This window comes from Rhea pennata, chromosome 1 (assembly GCF_028389875.1).
Source record: "Rhea pennata isolate bPtePen1 chromosome 1, bPtePen1.pri, whole genome shotgun sequence".
Classification (NCBI taxonomy): domain Eukaryota; kingdom Metazoa; phylum Chordata; class Aves; order Rheiformes; family Rheidae; genus Rhea; species Rhea pennata.
The window spans coordinates 18,793,714-18,815,806 of NC_084663.1; the positions used below are offsets into that span (position 1 = coordinate 18,793,714).

At 35.6% G+C, this 22,093-nt stretch overlaps 1 protein-coding gene across 1 annotated transcript in view; it reads left to right on the forward strand.

The window, feature by feature from the left end:
• TAFA5 (TAFA chemokine like family member 5) overlaps positions 1-21,620 on the forward strand; it is a 311,857-nt gene extending 290,237 nt beyond the window's left edge. Inside the window, exon 4 of the mRNA XM_062599727.1 lies at positions 19,009-21,620. Coding sequence (XP_062455711.1) covers positions 19,009-19,017 — 9 coding nt within the window. The 3' untranslated portion in view covers positions 19,018-21,620. The remainder of the gene's footprint in view (positions 1-19,008) is intronic.
• Positions 21,621-22,093: the final 473 nt, after the last annotated feature.

Consider the following 22,093-nt stretch of genomic DNA (forward strand, 5'->3'; position numbering starts at 1 on the left):
TTATTCACGGAAGTGGATATTAAGGCTTCTTAATATTCTCATTTCGCAGGTCATTTTTTTTTTGTGTGTAGTGCAAGATCCCACATAACAAACCCCTGCTTTAACCTGATTTGTGTAGCAAGAGTTTACCTTCCAGCGGAAAAGAGTTTAATCCTGTTACAAAGCACAGAACTACCTGTCATTCCGCATGCTGTTTTGTCCTTCATTTATTCCACTTCCATTTCAGTCAGCAGGTGGTAACCATTAGGAGTGTGTTCGAGGAGGAGAGAAAGAGATTCCCTGAAATGCAGTCTACATGCTGCTTATGAGGGTTTTGGTTTCTACTGAACGTTCCCCTATCCTCAAAAGAGCCTGCAAAACACCTGCATCGCTTGTGATTGAAAGTCTCAGAGGAGAAAATAAACAATCTCCTAACAAGTAGCATGTAACCTTTACCACAAAGCAATGAGGTCACGTATCTAGCAGATACATATATATTTTTTAATAATATAATTCATAAACTGTTCTTTGCTATCAGCATAACCTCAGGTCTCACTAGCAGTCTGAGCCTGCAACTGGAATGCTTTTACTTTCCTTTTTTTTAAATACGACACATGAGCAAAATGAAACCTCACCAGACTCAAGATTTTACCTTTTTATACGACATGAATGTTAAAAGCAGTCTTGCCATGGATGAAGTACTGTTCAAAGCTACAGAGAAAATTTTAGTACACCTGCTGCCCTTGGTTGCTATTCACCCACTCTGCTTTAAATTTAACCTTCCTATTTTGCAAGAAGCAAATAAAGAATAAGTATGACTCTGAAACTAGGAAACTAGTTGGGGGCAGGACAATAGTTTTTAGGTTCCTCTTTTTTTTTTTTTTTTTTTTTTAGACACAGCCTTTTTTTTTCAACTGTATTAGAAGACAGTCAATCATATATATTTTACCCATATTTTTCATAGCAAATTATATAATTCCAATTGACTTCCCTGGAATTAAAACAAGGATGTGAAGTTGGTAGGCACTGAAACACTGGCTGGAGTGAGGAAGCTCTTCACATCAGAGTCTGCCTCTCAATCATCTCTCTTCGTGTTGAATGTGATTTTCTTATTAATTGCATGGACATTAGACTGACAGGCTGTGTGGTGGAGTCCCAAATTAGTTTTAGAAATAAATTGGGCTTTGACTGTGTCCTACTCTGAGATATCCTGTGGTGGCAGGTGGCTGTGTAAGAAGCACTGCCCCCCAGGCAAGTTCCTGGGGTGCTGGCGTTCTCCTGACACTGTGATGCACCATGAATAGGCAGTAGCTTTCTTCAAGCAGTTGGACAGGGCAGAACTGTCCCCATCTCCTTTTGTGCAGTATGCTCTGTTGGTGGTCGATGATGGAGGAGATGGAGGTGCGACTTCACTCTTCTCCTCTATGTAAGTGTTCATTACATGATTGCGATGGAAAACCTCCTTTTATCTCTCCCTGTATTGGAGCTGAGCAGTGAGACAGCCTGTGGGTGCTGTAGTAAAGTAGCAGACATTCTGTGCTATCCTGAGCAATTTAAAAACTACATTGCAAAAAGATTTTAGATGCTACATGCAGTCCAAAAAGAAATAAATGTTGAGATAATTTTTAAATTTGTTTAAAAGTCAGAACAGTCCCTTTCCCTTGTGTTTTGAATTATTCATTCTTTATTACTACAAGGAAAATGGAACAAACACTACAAAAATAATATTAGTCTTATATCTAACAAATATTAAGATCATAGCACCAGTAAAAACAGTCAGAGTGTGTATTGGTCGGTCATAGATGCAGTTCTCAGACTATGTATTATAAACTCACTTGCGTTTCACCCTCTGCTGTTCAGTGTAAGTAGCTATAAAGCAAATAACAAATATGACCGCTCTGCCACTTGGACTATTTTGTGGAATTAATTACTGTGTTACTTACATTTCATTTATTGTATCAGTTATTTATTTATTTAAATGATGTACGATGAATATGTCAGTCAAGCAAGCTGGTTTTCTTAAGAAAAATCATAATGCCTCAGCAATTTGTAATATTTTTTAAACAGAAGAAACAGGTTATCTATTTGGAATGTATATTCCAAATATATTTGGAACACTATGTTTGCAGAATATGCTCTTTTATTGCATTATTTAACTAATTGGAAATAATTAAAATATTTTAAAGGATGTTCTTTTTGTCAGTTACTAAGTCAGACTTCTGTAGTGCGGTAAGATTTGAAGCTGCAACCCTAATTCATTTACTTTAGGGTTCACCAGGGTTGAAAACTTTAATTCCCGTAGCCTTTAACTCAGCTATTACAACTTTCTGGAGGATGTGACTTAAACTTAAACCTCAGAAATAAAAAAAAAAAAAATTTAAAAGATACTTGAAATCCAAGTAAGTTATGTGAGATGTTTTAACCTTTAGTGAATATAGATACTGGTTTTTCCCCAGAGGACAATCTCAGCTTTATTCTCTGGCAGACACAGTTTTCAAATAATAGGGATTTCAGTACACCTGGCTATCAGTATTGGCACCTGCAGTGAACTTGAACTGCTGTTAAGGAGTTCCAGCTTTTAAAAGCTGAGATGTGAGTTAGCTTTATTATTTTAAATTTAGAAAATGCTCTGTGATCCTAAAATACTGTTTAAAGAAGGATCCTCATACATAAGCAGGCAGATTCTGCATGTTCTATTTATTCCTTGTTTATTCCTTGATTGTGTGGCAGAAATTGGATGTAGTAATTTCAGGGTACCAAACAATTTCCAAGAAAATTGCAATAATTCCTAGATCCTTTCAACAGAATGGTTGTATAGCTAGTTGTTGTTTCATCTTATACTGACATAGTTATTTATCTTTGCCTCAATTTGTGCTTTTTCATTATCACTATTGTGCAGTATTCATGTGTATCAAAGAAATTTCAGCTTATACCTTCAAATTTGTCAAGGCAATCCTGAATTTCAGTCCTGTCTTCCAATATATTTTCTGTCTCTCCCAGCATTGCTGTCAACATATAAAAAACAGTCTCAGTTCCACCTTCTAAGCACTGAATAGCACCATTTCCAATGGTGCCTCTTCTTATATCTCTATAAATAGTCTTGAATGCATTCATAATTAACCTCTGAGAATGGATATCTAACCTCTTTGCTACCATTGCTTGGTTTCATCTGCAGCATATTTTCCTATTTAGCATATTAGAATATCATGTCCTTTTTAGTGACCAGAATCCATAGTTATCATTCCATTCAGAGCATATTTAGGTACCTGAAGGTACCTCAGTGATATTTACTGAGTATATATTCTGTTATGCTACAACATTCAAAATGTGTCAGAGCACTTTCAAAAATGATTTTGAACTAGAACCCATTCCACTTTATTCCCTCTGACCTCCCTTTCATAATGCCTGAGGAATACAGCCCTTGACTGATACAGAGATGAGTGCTTTCTAACAGCAAGATTTCTAAAAATTTTAACAGATTTGGTAGAGTGATTAAAACACAAATGTTAATGGAAACAGTGTATCTTGAAAGGAGCACACAGGGTTATAGGTTTGCTTGAACATAGCTATGCTTTTCTTGAATTCTTCAGTGCAATATATTTGTGTTCATAGTCTTACTCTTTTTTTTTGCAGAGGCCTAAATACAAGGTTGTGTTTAAAAAAAACCCTGTCTATCGTCTTTGGTCCTTGTTTTATAAACAACTTGTTTTTCTCTATGAAGTTGCTTACATGAACAGCATATACTCAGCAAGTGTGGCTACCTTAGCAAAGCTGACCAGTTCAGTGCCTGTCTCACAGCAAAGTGCATTTGAGACCCATGAAATATGTATTCCCTCATTTAGGTCTGAACAGGGGCTGATCCAGTACATATTGATACTCTGGGGTTCCACGCAAGACATTGAATCCAGAGGTCCTTTCCTCAGAAAGCCAGATAGGGATGCAGCACTCAGCTTTTTTGTAACAATTTTGCAGAGAACTGAAAGTCCTCCAAATTCTGCAGAAGACTGAAGTTAGTCCCTGAGTGAGGAGGTTTCATGGAGCCTACATGTTTTGCAGGTGAACTGCCTAGAGCCTCAGATTTTTGGGAATCTTGGGTCTTGTGCTGTCCAACCATCTACAAAGTCAACTTATCAGAAGTCAAGAATTCTTCTCTACATGTCTGTAGGCAGACTTTTGCCACATGGAAAATGTAAGGCAGTCAAAGATTGAGTCCTTCTTTAAGGATGTGGTGGCCTACTGCAATTTATTCCCGTGTGAGGTAATTTTACCATCTGTCACCCTTCTCAGCTACTAGGAGCTGCAGTTCCTAGTGAGGAGAAGTAGTCAGTCACCCATGATGTCTGGAGTCTGTGCAGTCTACCAGCATTCAGTACAATAAGGCACCTAAACATGGTGTGCCATGTTTGAACTTGTAGACAATGACTAGAACTAATTCAAATTAATTACTGATGGTTTGATTCTCTTCTCAGCATAAGAGATTCATATCTACCTTGTTGCTAGTCTGAAAGTAAATTAAGGCAGAGCAAATACCAAACCTTTCATGTTTTGAATGTAGCTCTGCGTGGCATAAAACATTAACAGGGAGGAGAGAGAACACTATGCAGTAACTTAGCACAAAGGATGTACTTTTGGAGGGTTAGGTTTGGATTCAGATCCTTTTTTCTAACAATGTTTATGTATCCTCTGCAAAAAAATATTGAGTGATAGTTACTGGCTATGTTTAAGGCGAGATTTGACTGTTAGCCCATGTTTTGGATGTTCAACAGACCTTTTGCCCAAATTTCGGTAGGAATTGAATTGCTACAGTTCATGTGGTTGTTTGTTCATACAGTCAATCAGTCATAAATCAAAAGCTATTTAATATAGGTATATTTACCTATATTAAAATTAAATTACCTAATTAAAACATATTTAATAAATTTAATATGGGTAAATAGCAGAAATTTAATCAACATATAAATAATTGCATTCATTTGGCAAAAGTTCCAAGGAATATCTATTTATCTCATTTATTTACAATTTTGTAAATGTTAAAGACTTAGTTAGGAATTTGGTTTATCATTCTTATTCTGAGATTGAAACACTTCTTTCTCCAAATTTAAGAATTTGCCAGCCAAAAGTTTGCTGCTACATTTTTCATTTTAGGACCCTATATGTTACATTTTTCATGAACAAAATATACTTTACAAAGATGTCTGGGCAATAAGCCAGTTATAATGGTTTCAGGAGACTCTGCAGGACAGTAGAATAGCAAAAAAGTTTACTTATATTTAAACACATAAATATCTCAGATTAGCACAACAAATGGCAATTGACAGCTTTTGAGGAATCTTGGCACTAGTTTCCAATCAAATTGTGTATAAGGCTTTAAAACAAATTTTATTATCTGTTTGTTGACATTAATACAGGTCTGAATCCGTAGTTGCTGAATTAAGTTTAGCTATGATCCATATTTTTTCTCACATTTTAACATCGTTTGTGCTGTTTTTGGCCTATCAGACAACTATATATCTCAAAGTGAGCAGAGCATTGCCATTTCTAGGAATCCCAGGTTCACTTTCAAGGCACCTAGTTTGGGAATTTTGAAGGTAAAGTGCTCAAGTGCAGTTTATATGTGCTTGGGCATGGATGCCTGGTTGTCTTTGATGAAGATGACCTCTGGCAAATATTGATTAGGTTTTTTTTGGATCTGGAGTCAATCCAGAGAGTTTCAAATATCAGATTTCTGGCTTATCACTGTGCCATATTTTGAGGGAAAAAAAAAATAGTTTAATCAAGTTTTAACATAAGTACAAATTAAAATGGAAAATCTTTATGAAAATATATTCTATTACTCACTGGTAGGCTGGTCTGCATTTTTAAGTGTATAAACAGCAAGCATCACAGATTAGTTAAGCACAGTTTATCAAAGTTTAAAGATTAAGCAGTGGATATATTATAATAAAATCCACCCCCCGCACAGACTGCCCAACCCTTTTGGTCAGATTGTGTCCAGGTCTGAAAGTTTAAGAGGGAAGGAAGAAGATTCAGGAAACATCCCCTTACCCAAATGTTGAATCTGCAATCAGAGTAATAATTATTAGTATTTGTTAATTGTCATTTTGTTGGCATTTGGAATCCAAAAGAGCTTTTTGATTCTTTCACCATATTATTTTTCATTTTCACTACTTATAACATTGTTTTATGGCACATTAGTAGCAGTTATATTGTGTTTTGTTCCTGCTAATGTGTTACAGTAAGATATATCATCAATGATCAAAGCCATTTTCAGGTGTACATTTTATTTTGTGATTGTCATATTTTTAATTTACAAGGGCCTAGTGATACTTAACTCTGATTAAAACATCTAGACCAAAGTGACCACTGTTAGTATAGGAAGGAAAAGAAGCTAAGCATCGAATGTACTAATTAGAAAAGCAGCTGTTTTCCCATTAATATTTTAGTTTGAAATAAATTTGCCAAAGAAGATGAAAACATAACATCATGCAAGATATTTTACTTAAAAAAGTCAATATATATTTTTAAATATATATATATAAATAGTGTTTCTAGTGTTCCAGATTTATTCCTCTACGTAACACACTTACCAGTTACGTAAGTTGAGAAGTTAGTTGCTGTTAACTTTCTCCATCATTAATAGAGAGACATAGGCCCTTCCAAAAGATAAGGTTTTGATGCATTTATATGATAAAAGCAATAGGTTGTGCCCCCTGCCCCCCCCCCCCCGTTAGGCTAAAAATTTTTTAAGCATTGGATAAGATTTATGTATTCTAATTTAAGGTGCAGCTAAGACAAGTGCACACAGTTGCAGTATACTTTTAAACAGTCTGTATTATCAACTCAAAATGTGTGTTTTTCCAAAAAAGTGTCCACAGCTAACAAACTACTAAATTAGGCATTAGATATCCACAGATCAATGAGATAATTAGAGTCAAGATTTTTGTTTTTCAAACAGAATTATCAGAGTTTTACCCAGCACAAACAGATAACATTGTGACACAGAAAATAAGATATTTTAGTCACTTCTAACTAATAAGCAATGCTAATTATTTAGGCAATAAATGTCAGAATTAATAGTATATCTTTCTTATAGAGTATCTTGTTACACACTGTTCCTTCTGGGATCCAAAATGAAAATGTAATTGATTCATTTTGAAATGAAAGTTTAACTTTTTGAAATAGAATTTTTTTCCTAAGCAAAATTATTCAAGATTATTTCTAAATGTTCTTGTGCCAGCAAGTATTGAGTCTAGCAGTGATAAAAGCCATTATGAACAGAGTTAATCATTGTGGAGCAAGGAGAGTTTCAGTTGAGCCTTCGCAGCAGATAGACCTACTAGGGCAATTTCATATCTGTGCCTTGCACAGCGTGTTTTAACAGCACAGTCCTGTCTGTCCTGTCATTTCCAAGGAGGTCCCTGGGAATCTTACAGAATCCCATAGTTCACACCCACATTGTCTCCTACGCACAACAGATTTTCTCCCACACTTAAAAAAAAAAAAAAAATCCTTTTTCCCCTCCATTTCCTTTAATTAGGGAAAAGGGATAGTGTCAGACAAACATTTCTTTGTTAGTTGACCCTGATACACTGACATCTCCAAGAAACTCATGTTTCCATGAGCCAAGGTGTATTCTGAGGAGAATATGCAGGTCTCCACCTGACAGTAAGAACTCAAACCGTATGATGTCATTTGTACATTAATCCTGCCCTATACAATATCTAATCCTTGGCCTGTAAGGAAAGATTGGTCATGACTTCTTCCAGCTGATATTTATGAAATGTTGCCTAGCATGTCTAGCAGAGTCAGTAATACATTTTCCTCTTTTTTTTCTGTTTTGTCTCTTGTTTCTATAGCATCTGAGTTTCGTGTGATTTCTCTTAAAACATTCTCAAGTTTCACCCACACAAGCCATCTGGACTATAGTTAATATTTTAGGACCTATCCCCTTAACTTTGATGTACTTTCTTGTAACTGCTAAAACATGGTGATATCTCTTCCTTCTGTCTTGAAAGCCTCCCCCTCACAAACCCAAACATACCAAAGGAACCAAGGACTTGATATTGCCAGCAGCTGAATTCTTTCAAATCTCTTGCATTTTTTTTTTCAAAATGGAGAAAAATCTATGATGAGAAAAAGAAATTTATGAGGTCTCAGCAGCAAAAGTCTTCACATGATGAAAAGAATAAAGTCCTAGACTATAGAATATTATCGTAAAAAAAGTTTCATATTAGTAGTACTTGGAGCTGATTTGTTTTGTTCATTAGGAACTCAAAAATGGCACTGCAATAAACAGCAGAGAGCATATATCATACTAGATTTCACTAATGACATTATCATTACTGTATCTCATTTCCTGTCTTTACCTGGCACTTGTTTGCTCCTCAGGTTCATTGCATTTCATCTGAGTAGGATCCACTCTACACCTATGAATAAGCAAGGAACAGAAAGGAGTGCATTTTAATCTGACTTAACCTAGCAGTATTTCTTAAATAGCTCTGTCATTTTTGCAATATTCTCAAGGTTTGATGTTATTATTTATCATTCTTATAATGTGAAAACAAGCTTGAAAAAAACAAGATTGGATAAATGTTTCTAGGAAACAAATTGGCAGCTCTCATAACACTTGTAATGAAATGTGCTTTGTGGAATAAGATGCTTATCTGGGATCCTATTCTCCTGAATTCCTGGGATTCTGTGATCACAACAATGACATTTATCTCTTAAAGGTGGGCCCACACAAATATTTCATGGTCTGTCTGGTAGCCTTAGCTAACAGAACTGTGATTACTTGCTGCTTAGGCACAAAGACAGATCACAAGATTGTTATCTCATCCCTCTTTCCTGTCCTTTATGTGATCCACCCCTGAGGAAATGCTCAGTTAGAAGACAATGGCCTAGGCAGTAATATATGTGGAGTTGTGATAGGGATTAGCAGGTAGTTTATGGCTAATTGGGACCCACTGAGTCATAAGGAGGAGTTTGTTGGACCTCTTTTCCACTTGAGAAAGTAAGGACAGAATTCAATTGCCTGAACTCATGTGTGCTGGGTATCTGAGGTTCTCCAAGAGTTTAAGACATCTTCAGGAGCACTTAGGGACTTTTGGAGCAGTATCTGGAAATCAGGGGTTCTAGTGCATGGCACATAGGCACCATGTATTTGTGTTCAGGCTGAGCTGAATTCTAGACGTTGTTCACTCAGAAATCACAAATAATCACCACATATAGACATAAATTTAGGTCTCAACATCTCTGAATCCAGTCCTAGGAGACTGAAATAATGGGGAGTTGAAGGGCTTTCATGGAAGAGACACTGAATTAGGAATCCCTAAAATCTGATTTTAAGAGATTGCTACAGGGTAGGTTATTAATCCTCTACAGGCAGCACATAAAAGGTGAGATAAGATTCCCCAGGACTCCACACAATCTTTGTGTATTGCTGTGTGAAAATAGAATTCTCTTCCCCTCCTCAGCTCCAAGAGTTGTGTCGGGGGCAGGTTTAGCTCAGTTGGTTAGAGCGTGGTGCTGCTAATGCCAAGATCGTGGGTTTAATCCCCGTATGGGCTATGCTGAGGGTTGGACTAGATGATCTCCAGTGGTCCCTTCCAACCTTACCATTCTATGATTGTGCTAGTGGTCTTTGTTTGTGTAAAATTCATTGTAAAATATAGCAAATTCCTTGACATTTGCCACAGTTTATTTTTCCTCTTTTGTTGTTTGTTTGCAGTCTGCTGCAGAAATCTGATCACCACAACACCGCTTGCCAAAATATCATAGAAACGAGGTGGGGAGGGTAATGGTGATCTTGCCAAAGAATTTAGAGCCAATATGCTGCACAGTGTACAGAGCTCTCTGCCTCTAATAGGCAGTGATGCATTGGTTGGTTTTTCAGCTGCTGTATTGTATACATCTCTAGTTTGTGTTAGGTTTAAATCTATCTGCACCGTTCATCCGAGTGTTCTAACCATAATCTATCTAGGTGTCTGCTTTGCCACTAAGAGATTAAAAATATTTCAGCTGAATAATTTTGGATCCTCATCCTTAAATGCCCTGTCTCATCCTTCTTCCCTGCATTCTTATAGTTTGCCAAACTCAAAACTGGAGAATAAGTGTAGATGTAAAAAGGTGGACATTTTAGTTAAGATAATAAAAAAATATTACAAAACATATAAAAAGCACTTTCTGAAAGAAAGTACAAGAGAACTAAATAAATCCCAAGAGGTGTATGGACGTATTGTCATTAAACAGAGGATGAACATATATTTCTGTATTCAGAATTCTTTGCTGCTTTCTCTTCTCCCCTAGTCTTGTTGAGAAGTAGCCCCAAAAATATTCTAGAAGAAAATACTTTATAGTTCATCACATTTTCCACTGTCCTTTCAGAACATATATTGCAGAATGAAGGATTTCTGCACAAACAAGTTTTTAATCTGAAGCAAGATAGGAACATTAACTTTTTAAGGAAGCGTGGAAACATTTCACTTTCCTGAAGAACCTCACTGTTTCAGTGGTAGGGTATCTCAGCAAGAGATTTTTCACACTTTACGAAGGGTTTTTGGAGCCAGGAACTAAGTCACATAAATCTGTCAACAAGGATGCAATGATCTGTTAGGCTGGAAAATTTTGTGTTTGCATTGAAAGTGAGGAGAATCAGTCTTTAAAAGCTAAACTCTTTTGTGCTGATACATCTTTGTACAGTTCTACATGTATTAGAGGATTGTCTAAAGACAGATCTGGTTTAGAAAATTTTACTTTTTATAAAATGTGTCTAGCTTTGCAGTGGGCATGAGGACCAAGATCAGTGGTGGGCTGTCTTCTGTTTATGTGTCCACATATGTTTAAGCTTTGTTGAAGACAGCTTCTACTTTTCTTTCTTTGCTGTTGATGACTGTATGTTACTTCTGCAGAAGTGTGTTCTTGTCTTTGTTTTCAAACGGGGCTATGAAAGAATATAAATCTTCCTGCAATCTTCTTTACTTAACATGTATATGCATTCCTCCTTTCCTCTTACTCCTCTAAGTCATCCACTTCCTACTTTTTACTCAAGCCATAGAAAAAGGCAAAGTGATTTTAAATACTGGGCACTTTTTTCCTATACATAGCATATTTGTACAGATTGCTGGTTGAAAGTCATCAGCCATACCAGATTGCTTTTTTGAATGATGTGACACATGACTGCTCTCTTAACTAATAAATTGCCAGGTGGACTGCATAAAGCAGACCTAATAACTGGTAAACACTGACTATTCTGTTCCTTCACTAGGTGTAGAGCTTCTTATTTAAAACTCATGCTTTATGAGTCAGAATTCTCTCTTTTAATGGATGAAATATTCTAAATATTCCATCTAAAAGCACACTACTTTTTTCATTTATTATTCATTGAACTTTAACTATTTTCACAATCAGTCTTAGGAAATCACTATTCCAATTTTTATTGCGAGTGTGAGGCCAACCTTGTTCCAGACCATCTGCCTGTCAATTAGATGTCACTCACAGATGCCCCTGAACAATTCTCTTCTCTAATTAGAGATGAAGAAGTAACAGTTTAGATTTGTCTGTAGACTTTAGCTGCTGGCAGATGTGGATTGCTAGTTTTTTTCATTCATTTTGTGGCATAGTAAACTTCAAAATAGACAATTTTTTTAAAAAAATATTGCAGATAAAACTCCCAACATTCTCTCCATGAGATACCCTTCTACAGTGGCAATACAAGCCTCATTTTATGAAAGATCATTATTTTTAATAAATTCTTATTAACATCCTGCAATATTTAAGGTATATTTTTCACAAGAAGGTTTAAAATGATTAAGGTTATCTCTGTGTTAAGACTTGTTAATCAGGAAGCAGTACATCCTCAATATATAGGTATATAGGTATGATATGCAAAGGTCAGTAGTTAGGTCAGATACAAAGTTACTGCATTTTAATAAAAAGAAACTCTTCAGTGCAGCAGTGTTTTAGTCTGAACCTGTCTCCTACCTCAGAAAAAAAATCTCAGAAATGATAATTCTGGATTATTTTTCTACTACCCTGAGGAAAGCCCCTGGCTATTCTTATATTCTTTCAATTGTGTTAATATTGCAGTTGCTCTTATTTGAAGGGTAAAAGGGAATCAGAGGAGTGGATAGTTTTCAAATTTATAACACTAGGTCAGTTACAAATCCTTACTTCTGTCTCCCACTAATCCTCATGTAGGTGCATGCCTCTGGCTGTTTTAAAAGGGCAAAAAGAAACCAGATACAATTGGGTGACTTGATCAAGGCCTTTAGCAAGGGTTATTTTAAGCGTGTTTGTTTCTTTACCCAGAACATTAGAGAGATTAAAATTCCCTATTTTGCATCATCGCACCTTACAAGATGTGTGATCCTGTTCATCATTCCCTTTTTGCTTCAGAAAGTTAACTTTAGACTTTCACAGGGACAGAATGAGCCCTACCTGGCTGTTCTGTTCTCTAAAGTACTTCTAAATACTGTTCCAATAGGACTGTCCCCCCATCACCCGTGCGCTCAAGGTCTTTGACTAATCTAGTCACAGATATTTCTGCTGGGGTATATCTTTTGCCACCTCCGTTGGGTTTCCTTAGTGTGTGTTTAGATCCTTCAAAGCAAGCTAGCCCTATTATGTATGCCTGAGCTTGGGCTTTTAAACGTGAGCTTTCTGTGTGCCCCAAAGCTGAACATATTTCAGCTGGTTTGTCAGTTAAACCAGGTTACTACAGCAGGTTCTACCATCTTCATTTATGGTAAGGGTTAACAAGTTATAAGAACAGTGCCACTGCCTTCGCTAGTATCATAGATGAAGTAATGGATAATTTAGTAGAAGGAGTATATGATCAGCATATTCCAACTTCTCATAAGTTCAAAAAAGCAATATAAGATAATGTATGATTTTTGCAGAAAAAGAAATTAATAATCAAGGTGATACTTCTCACAGCTGGTAAGGGAAAATGAGAATATAGAGCTAGGAATGATATTCAGGGAAAACCAACACTTTTCTATTTTAGTTTGAGAGAAATTATTGATCTTAAAATGATTGTTGTTGGGAAAATAAATCCTTATTTACGAAAAGTTTTAATAAATGCTTTCTTCTGTGTCTGACTTGACTAATAGAAGTAAAAAAAAACCAATATGCTAAAGGAAAGGGATGTTCTTGTAGAAGGTCACTGTTATCTGGATTCTTCTATCAGTAACTCATGAATGCTATTTTGTCAGATTACAATGTGTGTAGAAAGCATGCCATCCACCACCTAGTATGCTAGACTTTTTATTCATTCACAGTCACAGTCATTAGGTTTGACCAGTCTTACTATTCCTAATTCTGTAGGCATTATAATCCATTGAACTCTCTCAGTGTTCTGAGTGAGTTCTGAGCTCTCTCAGTGACATAGAATAAGTAAAGCATTTCTAAAGGAAATAACTTTCATGCTTCTTTTTCTTTTTTTTATATACTTATTTGCCATAGTCATTTAAAGTTAGATTAAGTTGCCTTTTTTTGAACACTGAACAATTCAATTTGCGTATATGAACAGCAAAGAGAAAGGAGGGGGAAGGGAAGAAAACAGGATAAATTTTCACAGGGGCCAATGGGAGTTCACATAAATGCAACAGGTCTTTGTTACTGCCAGGATCATTGCCAGAAATTTACATTTTTATTCCCGTGAAGCATGAGGTATCTTGCAAGGCTGTGTACAGTTTTCCTCGGGCATTTTAATGCTTTTATATCTCTCTTTCTGCATTATACATGGTTAGTTATTCAGGGACCTAGAACAGACAGCTGCAGAAGCATAGGGGAAAGACATGCTGTTTATTTGACTTGCAGTCCGTTATTAAAAGCTTTGGAATTTCCATAATGAATAGATTTTCTGAGACAGAGACTGGCCAAACCTATATCAATTCTTGTGAATTATTTTTGTATAGTATGTTAGGTTTTTTCATTTAATAGTACCAAAAAAACGCAACAAATGTAGTTTACACTGATGGATGCTATACAGAATCCTAAGATACAGAGAAGCATTTTAAAAACTGTAGATGAAAGTGTAAAATACTGAGTTTAGACAAGTCGTTCAGCTTTTAGACAACACAAAAACTTCTAAAATGACCAATTACACTGGAGGCATCAAAAGAATTTCTATAAATCAGTGCTGGAAACATGATAAGTTGTCATCTCAGTGTGCAAAGTGTGCTTCACCAGGCAGTCCTATAATAGGAATTGGCTACTGTAGCACAGAATAACAACTTTGGTTCACTCTGACTTTCATTTTTATTCTAAAAATACAGAGTGGAAACCAAATCAAACTGCTAAAGCTTCACCAGGTTTGACATGGAATTGTTGGTGCTTATGTGGATTCCATTTAAAATGAAAGGTCAGTCCAGACATGCTTGAAACACAGTCCTGGCTCTGAAAATATTTACCAGCCACATTAAGCCTGACTCAATTTTCTGGTTTATGATCAGAAACTCAAACATTCTATCACTAAATTAGATGCTAGATACTACAGTGAAAGACAAGTTTTTTTTGTTGTTGTTGATTTCTTTTTTTTGATGCGAAGCCTGTGTAAATCAGAGTACTGCATATTCCCATCTCCGCAAAGTGACTTGCAAAGCTTGTTTCTCTTTCATCACAAGAATGAAACATTTTCCATGTCTTTAGGGAAGAGTTGTAGATAGACTGCCCCTACTCAGTCGTTGTAAAGTAAAGCATACTAAGTGTACTATATTGTTATTGCTGTAATAGGCCAAACATTCTTAGGACATATTAAAACCATCTAAGAACTATAATGAGGTATATGATCATATGAAATATATTGTTTCTTATGTTTTAGATTATCTTTTAATAGTCAGGAAAATGACTGCTACATTACTCATTTTTTCCTCTTGAACAGCCTTCCGTGGAGCGTGCTGCAGATGATTACCATTTGGACTTCCATGACATAAACAGTCAGATATTGCAGTATTGTATTTTAAGCTCCAGTACTAGATGCCCATTGAGTCTAGCAAGTTCAAGAGTTCTCCAAATTATGATCATCTTACAGTCAAAATACTGAGATGGATTGCTGGACCATTCATTTTAAGATAGTTTTTAATTTTGCTTCCATTTTAAAGTCACTTTTTTGTAAATGCAGATGACATACACAAGGGAATAGTCTAGACCCCAACAGGAAACTTCCACTAATTTTTATGGAAAAATTACTATTAACTGTAATGGCCTTGGATCAGGTCAAAGGTTTGCATAGAACCTTAAATTATCGTGATCTCATCTGGCTTCAGAAGTTCTTTTAAAAATCAGTTAACTGATTTTGTTCTGACATGTATAGTAATAAACACACAACTGTATTAATGAATAATTGTAGATGTGCAAGACAAAGATTGAAATCCTGCAGCACATGACTTTCCTAATCTGTTTAGATACTGAACTGAAACTGGGGCAAGTGGAAGGTAGATGCTTGTACTGAAGAGCTTACAAAAAGTAGTATCAAAAGAGAGGAACAGTATTAGAATGTAATTGTTTCAGTTTTTTTTTTTTTTTTTCCATTTTGTCTGACCTGTCAAGTTTCTTGCTATTTTATAGATTTTCTAATGTTTTACTGACAATGAGATAGGAGCTGCAAGGTATTTTAAAGACTAGTGAGGTTCATATACGGGGATGCTATTGTGATAGTGAAAAGCTTTTGACAAACCCACTCAGCCACTCACCTTTTGCCATTTTGCAGCAAAGATGAGTGCTTTGGTAGCGCAGTTCCCATAAGCTACTGCACACCTCTTCAACCCCTGTGGTGACTGGAAATACTGAAGTGGCTTTCCCACAGGGGGAGAAGGTGCTTTTAAAATCTCAGGTATGGAGAAGGAAGGCTATTGTCAGAAGAGGACAAAATACAGAGGGGAAACTTTTCCATTTCATGTTGTTGTTATCATTTGAGGTAGGAAAAACATCTTTCTATTGAGATAACAGATGATGGCCTTTGCGCGTTTACTGGGAGACAAATTATTAACAGTCAGCTTATTGATATACCAAGCATTGGGTATGAGTGTTTCCAATATATCATGCAGCAAAGATGATCTCAGCAGCAACTCAGGAAGAATGTACTATGCAGAGAAAGTAACAGAAATGGGAGGTTATGCCCGCTGCAGTGCAACAGCTGACCTGAGAACAGCTCGCTTTTTCAGAAGGACTCAGAAACCTACTGAACAACTGGGGAGAGATTCTGACTTCACTCATGTCAGGCACAAAGAGACTTCAGGACAACCAGGATCTTGTGCAGTGATACCTAAAACTGAAAGCAATCCTTTGTAAAGATGGACAGAAAAGATAACCTTGCATTAGGTGATTGATACCCAGGCTCGCTTTAATATGATGCTGCTGCAAATTTCCTAAGTAAAGGAATTAAACCCTGCCAAGGCTCCTTTCTCAAGTTTTCAAGCACTTTTGTGTATGTAGTCATTTAATTTGCAATTTTCATTAAAATCTCAATCAACCTAATTAATGTTCTAGAAATTATTCCCAAACAATCTTCAAAAGCACCATTTTTCTTTAAACTTGCCTCTCAGGGATATGGTACTTTTAATGGTTTGAGCTATTAGAGTAAGCAAGTCATTTATATGGTCAATTTTGAGATCCCTCTTTTAGCTTGCTTGCTGTCTATTTTTCTGGGGAATGGTTATTTCTGTGATGAGGAATGAAAGGGGAAGAACAGGAGATGAGAAGGTAGGTGTGCATTCTCTTTCTCTTCTCTGGACTCTTCATGTTCTCTTCCATCCTCTCTGTCCTTTTTATCTGCTGTTCCTATTACCTGTCTTACTTCTCTTTTCATGTTTTCATTAATAAATGATGTTTAAACTTCCCTTGCTAACCTATACCTTTTGTGTTCTCCTTCTATTTTCTCCTGTCGTTGTCCAAAGTTGTAAATTCACCTCCTGTTCCCTAATCTGTTTCTCTGCCTGTCATCACTTTATTTCAAACTTGCTCTCCATACTGCCTCAGCTTTTTTTAAAATGTGTAGTTCTCTCCTCTCTACTTCTCTCCTACTTTTAAAGTGTTGATACCATATTCACACAGCAGGGATGTACAAAGTGGAGTGAGGGATAGGAAGTCAGGAAGGAAGCTTTTAAATCCATGAAATGACAAAGCAGCAGGTATCTGCAAATGAATGTGGTTGTACCTGAATTCTCTCTCCATCCTGGGACCAATATGCTATGGAAGTGCACTATGGAAACGATGAATACACAGTCCATCAGCAGTTTATGCTGTTGCTTTTAGCTTTGGGCCATTCCAGCCTAATTCAGGAAAGATTGATCTAAGTCAGCCTAGCTCTTCACACAATGATACTTTACCTTCAGACCTAATAAATCATAAATCTTTTGCTTTGTGTTTCACTGCCTAAAAAGTCTTGCTACCTTAAATTTTGTTCTTTTCTAATGGGAGAAAAAGTAGGGGGCATAGTGCAAACCCCAAGAAAGAATGTAATGGGGAAACATAACACTTAACAGAAAAAAAACTTTAAAATGTTTCTCTTGCTGAATGTATATTTAAAAAGGGAAATATACCGCAATAATCATCCAGGTTTTTTGCCTTCAGCCTGTCTGAGGCCATGTGGTTTGGAGATCTGATCACTAGTCCGAAAAGGAAAGACTGTTTGCAAGATTTCTGGGGTGTTTTTTCCTGGAAAAGGTGAGAGGACAACAGCAGAAATCTATGACATACACTTTATGCCTTATAAGGAAAATATTCATCTATCTATCTGTCTACCTATCTATCTATCTTTCTACATACATTTATATAGAGAGAGATACATATGTTTCAAGCTGTCATAAACTGTTTTAGAGAAAGGTATTTCTTTCATTTACTTCTCTGAGGGTTAAAAAAACTCTAAATTTAATTCACAGCTTGAATGAAGTGAATTGCAATTTCTAATTTGTTTTTCACTTTCACATTTGCTGTTCAGTATTTCCTGGAGTTATTCATGGTATTTCCATCGGTAATGACAATTCTGACTATCTGGAGATAAGATGATGCCAAAGCAGAAAACAGCATTTGAACATTCAAACAGTATTTTGTAATAATTATGCTTGCTTAATATGCCTCAAAACTATTTTTTTTTTGTAGCACAGTGTCTGTGTAATTTAGAAACCCTTTCTAAACTGATATTTTGGGTGAGCATGACTAGTCAGCCCCTTGTTGTATAAATTAGTCATTACTTTCTCATTGTGTTTGTGCTGTCTTCCAAAATTCTTGTTTTCTTCATAGTGTGAACTTCTGTTGTTTCTCTTTCAAACCATTGCCTTTTTCTTTTTTCTGTTCCTTTCTATTTTAATGGCTTCCATTCCATTTTATTTTCAATAGGTTTATTGGGCAGTCATATTTCCAGTTTCACTCTCTTGTTTTTTTTTCCTGCTGTGTAATTAAACAATTTTATGATTATATTGATTATTAATATACATTATTTTCATTAATTTGCACTTGTAGTTGCATCACTAGAGGGCAGTGTTGATCAGATTAGTCTGTAGAGCAACAAGTGCATGCTAGTGCTCATTAGAAACTTAAAGGTAGAAAAGCCTTCAGTATAAACATTCTGCCATTTTTATTAAATGATCATGCCTTTCATGTCCATTTTTCATCATATTTTATATTTAAGAAATAGTAGCAATTTTATTCTTCGTGATCAAGTGCATGTTATAGGTAATTAATGCAGGTAAAAGGACATTCTGTGATATTATTTTTATAAAAAAGAATGCATGGAGTACACAGCAAAGAGTAGGAGGCATTTAAGCTATTTTAAACTATCACTTATATTCATAACTCTAATTATAAATCATGATTAAATTTTTGATATTTTTCATATAATAGATACAGGATATAGGTTTGCTTGTATATTGTTTCTCAGCAAAATGTTTGCTGTGAAAAGCAAATATCTTCTAATTCATGAACTGGTTCCTTAAAAAAATCTCAGTACAGTACATTTTAAAATAATAGGTAGTAAAGATAATCAGGATTATAAATTAAGACATTGACTCATTTGTTCTTATTGATTTACAGGTCTCCTGACAAATGCAGCAACACAGAATCCTCGTAGGAGTGGTTTAGGCTCTGTGTGAGCTACTTAACTTAGTCAAGTTTCACTGCTGTGGATCATCATCCGTTATATGTCATCAACTCAACTGTCTGTTTCTCTGTATCTCATTAAAGACAGCATAATTCCTCTACATTATGAGCTAAAGTTCGTTCTACCATACTAAGGATCACTGGACTAAGGAATATAGATAAAAGATACGCTTGGGCATTAGCAATACAAAAAAGTTCATGGTTAACGTTTCATCTGCGTTACACACCACTGCTGGACTTGATGTTACCTACTTGTTTTAATCTGAAGAGTCTGCTACAATGAAGAGCATCATCCCAATCAGCCTTAGAGAAGACTGTTTTGCCTATGGGAGGACACTGAGGTGCAAAAGAGAAACTCTTCTTGTGCCCTAAACTGTCTGAATTGCTTTTATTTTCTTATACTTTCAGTATATACAATAGACCAAAGAGCAAAATCTATTTTAAAGTGGACACAATCTTACTGTTAACAGTGATGTCGTTAAATTGTAGGGGGTCTCCACAAAGAGACATGATTCCAGCTTTCACAAAGCTGAGTTGTTGTCCAGCAGAACTCTTTCTGGAAAGCTGCAGTAAAAACTACCCCAGAGACCTGCTCTTGAAATGCCGCGTTCTAGAGAACATAACGGAGCATCGAGGGAAAACGACCAATGTTTGAAAAACTTAGACGAAAAGGACACAAACTGTCTACACAGCACCTTTATTCCTCTGTACTTAGATTGACTTTCTCATACTAAAATCATTTTCAGTTTTAACCAGTTAAACATGCCTCTTCTACAGTTCCATTTTTGATAGTTAAAGTTGGATAATACAGTATTTGCAAAGAGCATGTTTGGTCATCTGTGGCCTATGTCTCATCTGATACACCATTTAGCACCAGAAAGCAAATTAAAGAGAAAAAAAAAAGTAACACTTGTTTGAAAGAGATCATTAAATGTATTTTGAAAAGCCTAAAGTTATATATTTAACAGTTTTTATATGTTGTATATTTGTAGAAAATCCTATTTAACAATTAACGTGATAACTCTGACAGTCATGACAAGTGGTTCAGAGTTAAGTTGTGTTTTATTACTTCAGTTGTCTCTGAAGTGACTGGTGACGTTTGCTTTCTTCCATTGGGACATTCTGGATGTAAAGCATGACCAGAGAGGACTGTGTAGAAAAAGCAAAGAATAATGTTGTTTATATTACATAAATGCATTCAACCATTGCACTGTTGGAAGGCATTTTTTTATTTTTATTTTATTTTTATTTTTTTGTCTTTATGTACTGATAAAAATAGAGTGTAAAATATTTTAATCATTGCTCTTCATAGCAAGTTTTTTTTCCTCTTTCTGTCTCTCTCTGTTTCTCTCTCTCTTTCTCTCCCCCTACTTTTATGTAATACAGTGTAAGGGTCAGTTTGCAGCCTATTCCTTGATCCATTTTCAGTGTTTTACCTCACTGTTAGAAAGCCCACTCTTTCTGCATTATTGATTATAAAAAATTTAGCAAAAAATAGCAAAGATGAGGAGGGAAATTATGATAAGCAAACACAAACTAAACCTTGCTCCCTTTTACTGTACCTTTCTGTGTGTAAGTTTGGTACATACTAGTATGATGCAATCAACAAATGAGCTTAATTTCTTCCTGGCAAATGTATTCTGGTTTTAAGTATACTACCTAATATTTCAATTAACTTTTAGTATTATGCTAGTTCTATTATACTAAAGAAAAATATATAGAGATTGTTCAAGTGACCATAGACAAAAAGTACAAAAATGAAAAGTTGATTTTTTTTTTTTTTTTAGAAAGGCCTGTTTCAATACTGAGGCTTATTTAATGCAGATTTGCAGGAAACATGAACTGTAGATGATTTTGACTTCAATTAGAATAAATATACACAAAATTCTTATTTAATCTTAGGATTTTGACCAGTGTCAAAGTAGCAATTAAAGCTCAGCCACTTGAAAAGTGTTATGGACTGTCTGCACTATAAATGACCAGTGTCAGGTTTAAATGTCATGCAATAAATGATGGTAAATACATTTACTGTATTTGTAGACCTCAAGAGCCAGATCCCTCACTCTACCAACTCTCTGTTTTGATTTATTTTAAAGGGAGTGCAGTAGCCTTATTTAGTAAACACAGAACAATTGAAGATGTTACATCATTTTTGTTGCTTTACAGTATTCAGTTTTGTGTTGATTCAGCTAAATTATAAAAAATAAAGAAAACCCTTTTATAAGTGAGACCTTTGTTCCCTGAGCGTGACATCACCATCTGAATTTCATCAGATGATAATAAAGGTGGGGGCATGGGGAAGGAGACTTAGCCAATGGAACTGGAAATTGAGGACAGCAGTGGTGTTTTGAAATTGAGATTATCCTATTCCCCTGTCAGGTTTTGGGTGCGTTCAGTTTGGTATGTCTGATTTTAGACTAAAGTCATTAATTCTCTGGAAACCAGATCCCACTAAAGGAATTAGTAGACGTGTAAATCTTTGTGTCATAATACACAACCACTTTTGAATATGCAAGCTTATGTCTTTGTTTCCTCTGTACTTCAAATGCTCAACAAATGATAGACAAGAGTTTGTTTCCATGGTCTGTTCTAGACAGAAAATATCAAAGACAAAAAAGGTTGAGATTATTCTTCAGAGACAAATTCTAGTTATTGAGTCCCCTGTGTACAACAGCAGCCTCAAGATACTTAAAATATATTCTATAATCTCCCCCCCCCCCAAATGTACGTTTTCAAATGAACTAAACACACTGGCTGCCTTTGTCACTGTAAATTGCTACCCTAAGAACAGTGGTGAAATGTTTTTCTCTCAGGAACAATATGTTTTCGGAATATTGTGAGCTTCTAATTTTACAGAGCTAAGTTACATTAAAAATATTTGTTTCTGAAGGTATTTTATGTGCCTCTTCCAGAGCAAAATTTGAAACACGGAGGGAAATGTCTTATTTGAATGCTATTAAATATCCTTCATTTCTCAGCTTGCAAAGAAGTAACTTTTTCAAAACTCCCTTGAAAGGGA